An 11382-nucleotide genomic window follows, 5' to 3' on the forward strand; every position below is an offset into this window, starting at 1 on the left:
ACATGAAGAACGAGGAATATGTCGATGATGATTTTGCTAGATGTTAAGAATGCATTTAGTTCCATACTGTAGGAATCCATTATAGAGTCACTGAGAGAAAAAGCCAATAGTAATTACTTGTGCAGGCAGGTCAGAGATTATCTAAAAAGATAGGTGGGTCACAGCTGATGCACAACAAGGTGGCTACCGGTATCAGCTATTTGGAGGTGTTCTGCAGGGGTTGGTGCTGGGGCTCCTGCTTTGGAACATGGTTTATGACAGTGTGTTGAACCTCCATTTGTCAGCAAAGACAAAAACCATTGCATATGCTGATGACCTTGTGGTCCTTGTCAGCGGAAGGATGGAAGAGGAAATACAGGCAAGGAGCAATTCTGCATTATCTTTAATTGACAAGTGGATGCAAACACATGAGCTGAAACTGGCAGTTAACAAATGTGAGTTCATAACCCTAACTGGGAGATGCAAGGTGGAGCCAATATAACTGAAAATTGGTGACCAGCTAATGCATCAGAGGGATAAGGTCAAATACCTTGGTGTAATAGATAGAGCAAGTAAATTCAGTGAACATGTCACAGAAGTCTGTAATAAGGCGGAAAGATCAGTGAATGCTTTAGACTTACATCTTTATGGGGTGGTTTGGCTCGGCCAAACGAAGAGTAATCATGTCGCCATAGCCTCAGTTCTTCTGTATGCGGCGCTGGCCTGGGGCAGGACAATTAATATCCAACAAAATCTCAAAAAGCTCCGGAGGGTCTACCAGAGAGCATTACTAGGAGTTATTACGGGTTATACACTTTCATATGATGCTGCATGTGTTCTTTTTGGGGTTCCCGCCGTGGACTTGCTCATCTTGGAGAGAACGAAGCGGTTTGCAGGAGTAAGGCAGACACCAGATTGTCTGCTATTCAATGACAGAGTGAGAACTGGAGGGGTACTGTTAAAGCAAGCTGGACCAGAAGACTAATTCCTGACCTGGGGAAATGGCTCGCTAGGGAACACAGTTAATTAAATTACCATCTGACGCAGGTCATGTCTGGACATGGCAATTTCAAGGGGTACCTGTATAGAATAGGCAGAAGGGAATTGCCAACATGTAGGTACTATCATGAGCAAGACTCAGTGGAGCACAAACATCGTGTTCCACTGCCAGAAATGGCAAAATTCTCGGGTCATGGTGGAAGTCGCTGACCTAACACCAGAAGAATTAGTAGATTATATGCTGGCTTCAGTGGCAAACTGGAAAGCCATCGATGGTTTGGTGAGGACAATTTTGAGGGGAAAAAGATGACTAAGGACGTTGAAGGGGATTTCATTTAGGGCAAGGTGAGCAGCCCCAGCTGGGAGGGCCAGCATGCTGAGATTTATCAGCTCTGATGAATAGCCAGGGGACTCCTGGGTTCTGTAAGCTGGGGATCAAAAGATTGAGTCCCAGCTGCTGGGTAGGGCCTGGGAACGACATAATCGGGCCTGGTTCCCCCTCCCTAGTAGTTAAGAGGCAGGCGAGAAAATGTACAGACTGAGTCCCGCCTTTGTTGTGTAGGGGGGGGGCAGGAATGATGTAGTTGGACCTGGTTAACCCCTCCCTGACAATTTGAGGCAGGCATTGATCACAAAAAAGATCCAACCGGTGAGCCAAACATACTCATTGTATGTCTGGCCCAGGGGAGTGGGGGAGAAAAAAAAATGTTAGTCATAGGATTAAATTGAGGTATCATACTAATATTCTGCCAGTCTAATATGTTAACATGTTTAGTACTTCTGTTATAGGCTGTCTATTCAACAAGAACGTAGTTGAAATTCCTTTTATAAAGTAAACTGTAATAATGCAGATTAATACTAACAATCAAACTAATACAAAAAAAAAAGATTCAAATTCTCTTCATTTTAAAAAACATTCCTTTACTTGTATGAAATTGCTTGTTATTGTTAGGATGTTTAATAACTATTGAATTAACTCTTTTATTTTCATAAACTTCCTTATGTGCTCTAAAAATCTCTCTCTACATGTTACATTTCCCTAAGTATATTTTTTACAATAAAATTAAATTTAATTTTATGCAAATATGCCACTACAATTATATTTGCCTGATTTATGGATAAATACTACTATTTAAATATTTTACAATATTGTTTAGGTTTATTACAACTAAAATAACAGAATTTGATAAAATTCTTAGTGGTTTTTTTCTTTAATGGTGATTTCAGGTATTAAAATAATGTATTTGTTATTTTTTAATTATACACAACACAAATGTTCATTTATCAATTATTTTGTTTTTATTATATTTGCAGTTTTTTCTACCATAATATTGTCTGTATATATGTATTAGTTAAGCCATATGAAACCATTTTTATATTGTAATTAATACTTACATGTGGTGGTCGACTAAATGTTCACCTGCCGCCTGGCAAAACCACATCAATAAACTCCATTGTAAGCTGACCACCACTTGCCCTTGTTAATCTGTGTATTTTATCAATTAATTCAGGCTTATTTTTTTAGATTATATTTAATGCCAAGTTTCATTTTTAATAATAATATTTGATAAATTTTTTCAACATGAAACACGCAGGAACAGTTTTAAAATGAACCCAAACTGGTCTAATTGGATATTTAGGTTTATGTATCTTAACAATCCACTTAAATCTGGAATTATAAGTATAAATGAGTTTAGTCTACCATGATATTTTAGTTATAATTTCTTTCTGTTAATATTTATTAATGATTTAACTGTAGCTAAATGTTTCTTTGTGTAATTGTTGATTTGCAAATAATCATTTTCATAGATATACTGTTTTATCTTATTGTTACATTCAACCTTGTTAATTTTCAATAACAGAATTAATGTACATGATGAAGAACATTTGCGAAGGCCCTAGATAATCACAGAGGACTTGTTAAAACGCATAGATGAAATCAGAAAAGATCATCGCTCAACAATTTCCAACCTGGCTCTTCTTTTTCTTGATATTTCAAGAGCTGTTATTGGTCGCATTGTTCATGACCATTTAGGCTTCAGAAAGGTATGTGCAAGTTGGGTGCAGCACATCTTAACGGAACGTCACAAAAAAATCCGAATGGGATTTGCTTTGGAATTTTTGATGCGCTACACAGTAAAAGGTGATGAGTTCCTTAATTCAATTGTTACCGGTGATGATCATGGATTTCGTATTACATGCCAGAGAGAAAACGGCAGTCAAGTGAATGGCATCATCATCACTCATCAACAAACATCAAGCCACAGAATTTGTTTGGGATAGAAAGAATTTTTGAGTGATAAGCAATTCACAAGTGATGATGAACTTAAAAATGCTGTTAATCAGTGGCTAAATGGACTGGCAGCAGAAGAATACAATAAGGGTATATTGAAGCTGGTGTATCACTATGATAAATGTCTTAATTCATGTGGCGATTATACAGAGAAATAGTATAAGGTATGTAGTTTAACAAAAATAAAAAATATTTATAAAGTTTTCAGAATAAATTTTTTTACAATGAAACGGTCTTTACTTTAGACATAACCTCTCATATGTTGTTTTACGAGTTCGGTAGAAATACATACATATATATATATTTTAGATGATTAATTCACCACATTAGCATGAAGAAGCTTGTGCATGTGAATATGAAAATGAAATTTTATAGCATATGAAAAATGCCACCTGACTGAGATTTAAACCTAGTCTGTTTATTAATTAATAAAGAGAAGTTCATGTGTAAGTTGAAATGCAAGTGGAACACCTCCAGGTTATAAGCAGTTGGATATCTCTGTATAACATAACTCTTGGGATACCAAAGTTCACTTGTTTAGAAGCCCCTGTACCCGATACACATATTAAAACTGAATCTGGTTTACTTTAAATTAAGCTTGTGAATGTAATACCAGTGATCAGTAATAAGCTACTCTCATCCTGAGTAAAATGTCTAATTTCCTGAAAGACTGTAACCTGGAATATCCACTTTCTGTCAACCAAAGGCCTTGAGCTATCGTCTGCAGAAAGTTGTCTGTATGATACAATTTTCTCACCATCCATCTTTTATCTCTTTTTCCCTACTTTAGATTCTTTGGGTGTTGGTAAAATTCTGCCAAGATCAAGTTGAGGATACCAGGACCTACACAGCCAGTACATTCTTGTAACTAGGTTCAGAGGACCACTGGGTGGGATGGTTTATAGTCTCCATTTGGATGCACGGTTTCTTGCCCGGTGGCTGTAATATAATGGTTTAAGTACTAGTCAGTTAGAGCTGGGATCTCTACCCATTATTTCCAAAAACACAAAAACAAAGACCAAAATCAGAAGAATGATGATATTAAAATAATGAAACTAAATCATCAGCATCTGATAGACATCCCACCATTAATGCAGTGTTAACAGTAGAGTAATTAATGTTAAGTGATTGAATTATATCATACATACCAGACTGATTCTATTGCCATGAGGTCCTTCTAAAATGAAATAAATCACTATAGCCCAAGAAAGAAATGAGACCACAATAAGCCCAGTCAAATGGTGTTTCCGCATTGCAGGTCAAAACATCTGAGATGAAACTTTATCTTCACATCTGTATCAAATAAAAAATCATAATGAAAGACATGCAACAAAAAACACTGATAAGGAGATAGCTAAACAGAATTTAATATGTCGACTAACAAAAACAATAAGAGACCACAAAATTAGCAATAAAAAGAAGATAAGGATAAGAGCAACTTCAATCAAAATATAAAAAAAGAATTGTACATAGTGAACAGCTACAGTTCAACAGGTGTGTAACAAGTTAAAATGTAAAATAATTCATTATATTATTATTTTCAAAATAATAATAGAAGATAATAAAATCCTAAGCTGTGCTATTATATTTGTATGAGTTAAAATACTGTTAGTACCTCTCTCTGCAAGAAAAAGGGATTTTGCTGAAATAGCACATGAAAAGGATATCAGATTTAATACAAATTTGACCCGCTTTAAGGTTTTTAATTTTCTTTCATTTGAAGAGCAAAAATTCACAAAACAAAAACACAAATGGATATACAAGTAAACAAGGCTTCTTTTATTTATTTAGTAGCTCTTATAATTTACAACAGCAATGATGACTACAGGAAGAAAAATAAAGTTAAGTGTCTTCATTAGAGTTTTTTGTATTGATCAGGTATCTAATATTCCCAGAATATTTTAATATCAAATAAAAATAAAATTCAAATACTGTGATGCATTATTATCAGACAACATCTTAATCCATGTTTTCTAATCAATAATTTTATACAGTTATTTTGTTATTAATAAAGGCACACTGTGGATGGCACTTATTGTCAAAATCAAAATTGAATAAAATCTGTTAAAAGAAATTATAAACTTGGAAAGAGAATTTCAAATACACAATTATTAATAAAACTGAAAGTTTAAATTATTTAATTACTAAAATTAAAATGACTTAATAAATTACAAACATAGAAAAAGGACATTACATTTTTTTTGTTATGCATATTAAATATCACAAACATATATGGTTGTAGGTGACCTAACATGAGTTATAAGTTACTCCTGTAAATGGTACAACCTTTGTAAAGAATGCAAAGCATCTTATGCTAGGCTTACACAGGAAACCAAGAAGTAAAGTGGATTTCAATTGCCTTCATTGAGCCAAATATTACATATCTTTACTTTAATGAGCTAATTACTCCTTACTCTTGCTCAGAACTCATTTTTTTCTTGCAGTTTGCTTTACATATCCTGAATTGGGATTAATTACTGTACTTTTAATTTTATTTAAAGGTAGTTGCCTTTCAACAAATTTAGCTTTATCTTGGCTTCTCTACTGTGAGTCAGATGTTTCAATTGTTTAGATTTGTTTGGCTAACTTTATGCCTTCAATTGAAATTGCCTAATATGATACATCTCACATTTTGTTCAATCTGTCTTGTTTTTTACAAGAACTATTCATTATTGTTTTATTACTGCTATTATTTCTTTTACATCATATTTTTATATATTGTTATTTTTTTATATAAACTATTTTCTCAATATCTACTGATTATTTAAAATATGCATATCTAGATTTAAATTTAAATAATTTTTGTAAGTGGCCTTTGACTGTTTTGTTGTTTTCAAGTTTATTTTGCAGACAATTATTTTCATTACTAATTTTAATAAACAACACTTTTCCCATAATCATAAGGGATTTTCTGCACTGATTTCAGAATTTGTTACAATTAAATAACTTTAAATTTTTCTAGTATGCACTACTGATGTCAAAATTAAGTTTTTTTTTCGCTGTGAAATTACTATAGTCTCATTCCCATAAGATACATTTGAGTCCTCTTCTATAACTAATTAAATTTTTAACAAATAATATAAAGTAGCTCCAGAATTTACCCTGTGGAATACCATGATTAATTAGAACTAAATGAGGGCAACAGAAAAAAATTAAGTTGTTTTTTTTATAGTCCAATTCTGTACTTGTTTTATACCTTCAATAAAACTGGACAACAGCTCTAGTCCTGCATCCCTCATAACATACCTTTCAAGCTTTCCCAGTAATATTTTGTAGCGCACTGTACCAAAAGATTCAATAAAATCAAGGAAAAGGCAAAATACCTTATATAATATAATCTGTAAAATATCTGTAATTGCTGAGGCATGAAAGGATATTTCAAGACCATGATGAAAACTTTCAAAATGATTTACTTCCTTAAAAAACAACACAATTATAAGTAATGTTTTCAAAGAGTCTCCCAATGATTGAAATTAAAGTAATTGAGCAGTGATGATTAATCCCTTTTGTGATCCTTTTTAATAAACTGGCCAAGTTTTGAATAATTGTAAATTTACCTTATTTTATTGATATATCTCTTAAGAATGGAAGAACATACCGTTTCGGGTCTTTTCCATTTAAGTGGCAACATTTGCATTTTTTTGGGAATAGTGTAAACACGCTTTGGTATGGGATGGAATGATATAGACATATGATGTGTCATTACTGCACCGCCAAGCCATAATTAATTTATTTATACAGTGTTCAGCTAAGAGCTATCCCAGCTGTTGTTTTGTAGTAGTGAGATTTTACTGCAGCATGTGCAATTGTGTTAATGTAGTATGTACTGTGTGACTCAATTTGTTAGTCCTCACCAGTATTTATATAATACTTTATCTATTGTGTTTATATCAATGGTGATTTAACTTTAAGTACAGCTGTTATGTAATTAATTTATAAATAACTTGATTCAGTCAAGTCCAAATGATAACATGAAACATAAATCAAACAAAAAACATATAATTTGTATGTGTACTTTCAAGACTGTACATTACAATCCCATGTGGTTTGTAAACAACAGGATAGCTTTTAAAGTGAATTGAGTATACAATATTCCATTCCTCAGAAATCATTCATGCGAACTGAAGGCTTCATTCCATGTTGTCATTATTTTTATAAAAATGGAATTTTTATTGCCTAGAAAATGAATATACTGCAACTGATTGGTCACATTCACAATAATGAAACAACTACTCAGTTATTACAAAACAAGGGTGTTCTACACTATCTAGCTTATGCGCTAATGGGCAAAAAATAAAATTATACACTCAAGGTAAAGAGCGTTGGGTTTGTTCCAAAAAACACTCATGAGTCTAAACAATTGAGACAAGGAACGTGGTTCATCAAATCACAGGTCGAATTTTGCACTGTCATGTTATTCATTTACTGCTGGAGTAAAGAATACAATTTAGTCAAAATCTGTCAAGAAGAATTGGGAATGAACAACATGCATTGATTGGAAGTTATATGCGTGTGGTGTGCGAAGAGAATTTACTAAATAATCCATTGGTGAATGGTAGACCTAATATGCATGTCAAAATTGACAAAAGTTGTTTCACTAAAATAAAACATAATAAAGGAAGAGTATTGCCCTCCATCAATGGGTGCTCGGAAGAATTTTCCAAGAAACAAGAGACTCCTTTCTCGTAGTAATACCAGAGATACGCAGAAACTTTGACGCTATTCATTCGACAATATATTGCACCAGGGACTACTGTTTTGTCAGATGAATGGGCAGTGTATGGTGCTCTCCAGCAGCATTACCTACACCAGACAGTGAATCACACATTATATTTTACTGATCTCCAAACTTGAGCCATACTCAAACGACTGAAAGTATATGGATGAAGGCCAAAAATCAAAACAAGAAAACATTGGAGAACAAGCAGATCAATGATACAGTCATACTTGGCTAAATATATGTGGTGGTAACGGTATCAAAATGAAGATTTGAAAAAACTTCCAATATTCGGAATTTATGCCAATCGAATAAATTATTCTACATTATTATTGTTCTATATTATAGGCCTATAATATTCTTACTTCCTAATTTTGTTATTTTTTTATATTTCTTTTTATGTATGTTTACTTTTGTATAATGTACATTGATTACTATTGTATAGTGTACATTTATTTTTAAATAAAGTTAAAAATACCAATTTAAAAAATTTCAAGTAAGCAATAACATTGTAATTAACTGAATTATTATTGCTTTGATAGTAATCTGGCGCGGCCAAGTCACAGTGATGTTGCCAGCAATATACAACAATGATGTCATTCCAGCTCATACCGAAGCGCGTTTCCACTATTCCCAATGAAATGCAAATGCATCCACTTAACGGAAAAGATCCTGATTTTCTTTAATATTGTACAAGACACCACCTAAAACACAAGACTATTTATCTTCATGTTATCTAATATGGAATCAGTTTCTGCTTTTTGGTAGATATAATACAGAACTTCTATCATCACAATAACCACTAAAACTACCAAACTTGTAACTACTAAAATCATCACTATTATAACTCGTTTTACTGCACATTGTGATCTACATTTATAAAAAAAATTGTAAAATATAATGCTTATTGCAAGTGGGTCTTCAATATTTTAACAATTATAATTTTACAGATTGCAAACATAACACCAAGAAATTTTAAACAGTATTATAAAACACAACTCTTTTTAATAACAATCAACAACTTGCTTTCAAATAACACAGAAATTGTTTGTTCAGAAAATCTTTTCAAGAGCTAATAATCCAGTTGTATCACCATTGACATTGCTGTTAATAGCACCCATCTTAAGTAGTTCAGGAAACCCCTTTACTGCCATTTGGCTACACAACAACCTTCTTTACTGAAAATGTTGGCAATTTTGTAAGTGCGCTGGTTGATATACAGTAATGTTATGTATTTCCAGTCACTTGATTTTTTTTTGTTCAGTGTTTTAAGCAGCATGGTATGTTAGTGTAAGTTGATAAGATATTTTTTTACTGAATGAATTTCAGTGGTCGGCCAACAACTATACATCAAAATGATAAAACTGAACATAATACTGGTATACCAGAAATGACTGTGAGGGACAATATACTAAAGAAAATGTGTGCAAACTGTGATCTACAGATAAAAAAATTTTGCAAAAAACTTATTGCTTGCATATATGACTTACAGTCACATTTAATTTAATAAACATTACATCAATGAACACTTGCATATTTAATAACAACAATCTGACTGCAAAATATACAAGAAATTTCTTACAATCATTAGCTACAACAGGCTTATAATCTGCCTTATGATCACCTGAAGAAATGTGTATGAACACAAGTTATTAGATTATTACATAAATTCATGAAAATTTTTACATGAAACCAGGGCAATTATGACTGATTCTCTGTACAATTGATTCTTTGTACAATATGACAAAAAGAAAAACTGAAAACTAAGAAACAAGTGTTACACTTGCTTCACATTATGGCAATTTTTCAGGATTCTGGAGAAAATAATCATGTTTGCATAAAGTTTCAAACAGAATATTGTTTTTGTTTCACTTTATCTTACTAAATGCTATTTAATTTTTTTCTTTCATTTTTTTAATTGACAGTAACTTAGATTAAAAGCTGATGAAGCTTAATAATAAGTTTAAATATTTATATTACAACTGCTCTGTTAACTATAATGTACATAAGTGAATTTTGAATACAAGTTTATTTAATGTTTTTATTTTTTGTTCAAAAATTATATATACAACTATAAAGTATAAACTATACTTTACAAACATAAAAAGCATCGTTCTGAAAAATATGCCATTTTATAGTTATAACGTAAACAAAAATCTAATGGCTTAAAAGTCCTGTATAAGTAAACACATAACTGGAGAATGCAGTTCAAAACAAATGTCATGCAACATACCACTTCCATGACTGTTCTAACAGCTGACAACTCATTATTTAGCAATCTTCACTGCTTATATCATTGAAAGAGCAATTTAACAGCAAACCATCAATACCGTAATAAAGAATATTACTAACAACGCACGACTGATATTTAAAAATAAGACGCGTGTTTATAAGATGCATGTAAACAACACCCTACACTAAAATAAGGAAAATTTCTCAAATTTCATTGGACAACATAAAACTTATTATGCAAATATATTGACAAATAAAATATCTAACACTACTGTCTAACACAGTCCTCACGCAATCCAGTAAGCTTATTGTACAAAATAAGTAATTCTCTGTAACCAAAAACATTTCATCTCGGCTATCGGCATCAGCCGAAGGTGTACTAATATCCTAGACGTCATGTTGGCATGATTATCGTGTTAAGTCGGTAAATTTGCAGGTTAGCAAAACTTTTTAACAGATACTTACCATGTGAAGTACCATAAAGTCTGAATACATATAAGTAATAATTGAAAATTATGAAGGAATGAGCCAAATAACGTTAACAACTCATCATTCATGACGTTTGATAACACGTAAGACATACTAACGTGGTATTAATACCATTTTCACTTAACCTCATCGCCAGTGCCTTTTATATTTCGAGAAATGTAGTACACTAAAACTAATTGGAGCAGTGATCCTGCTGATCTTTGTCCCCAACGTTTTACGATTTTTTAATAACGCCTGAATCAAAGAAAAGCTAAGTGTTATATTCATCTACGTAACAAGCAACTCTTAAAATTATAACTGAGTTCGACAGTTATACCTCAATTCCTGAATGTTAAAGTTATATTATAAAATACAGCATAATTATAGAGATCTGTACCTCACTTAACAAGCTTGACGGTATCAACCACTTTCCTGAGCGAATATGTTTGGGTTCACTTTATTCTTTACCTGGGGCTTTAAAAAATGAAATATTTCTTGTATTTTTTTCCAGTAAAGGCAAGTATTACAGAAAAATTTATGATTTCGTTAGCTGAGTGTTCAAAACGCTTTACTAATTATGCCAGTTCCAGTCTTTTTTAATATCATCCATACTGTAGAAATCAAAAATTACCATTCTTGCTTGGCGATACGTTAAAATTAAAAATGAGTTGGTTAATGTAGAGGTTTATAAAGT

General features: G+C 32.3%; 1 protein-coding gene across 3 annotated transcripts in view; it reads right to left on the reverse strand.

Moving 5' to 3' along the window:
* Mgat1 (alpha-1,3-mannosyl-glycoprotein 2-beta-N-acetylglucosaminyltransferase) overlaps window positions 1-10828 on the reverse strand; it is a 45916-nt gene extending 35088 nt beyond the window's left edge. For 2 of the 3 annotated variants that reach the window (XM_075363723.1, XM_075363721.1), the window contains exons 1-2: window positions 10686-10828; window positions 4420-4564 (exon numbers count right to left, since the gene is read on the reverse strand). In XM_075363723.1, the coding sequence (XP_075219838.1) occupies window positions 4420-4524 (105 nt within the window). In that variant the 5' untranslated portion in view covers window positions 4525-4564; window positions 10686-10828. Of the gene's footprint in view, window positions 1-4419; window positions 4565-10221; window positions 10613-10685 lie in introns of those variants that run through there. The other variant, XM_075363722.1, reaches the window with a different exon arrangement.
* Window positions 10829-11382: the final 554 nt, after the last annotated feature.

This window comes from Lycorma delicatula, chromosome 4, assembly GCF_047948215.1.
Source record: "Lycorma delicatula isolate Av1 chromosome 4, ASM4794821v1, whole genome shotgun sequence".
Lineage (NCBI taxonomy): Eukaryota > Metazoa > Arthropoda > Insecta > Hemiptera > Fulgoridae > Lycorma > Lycorma delicatula.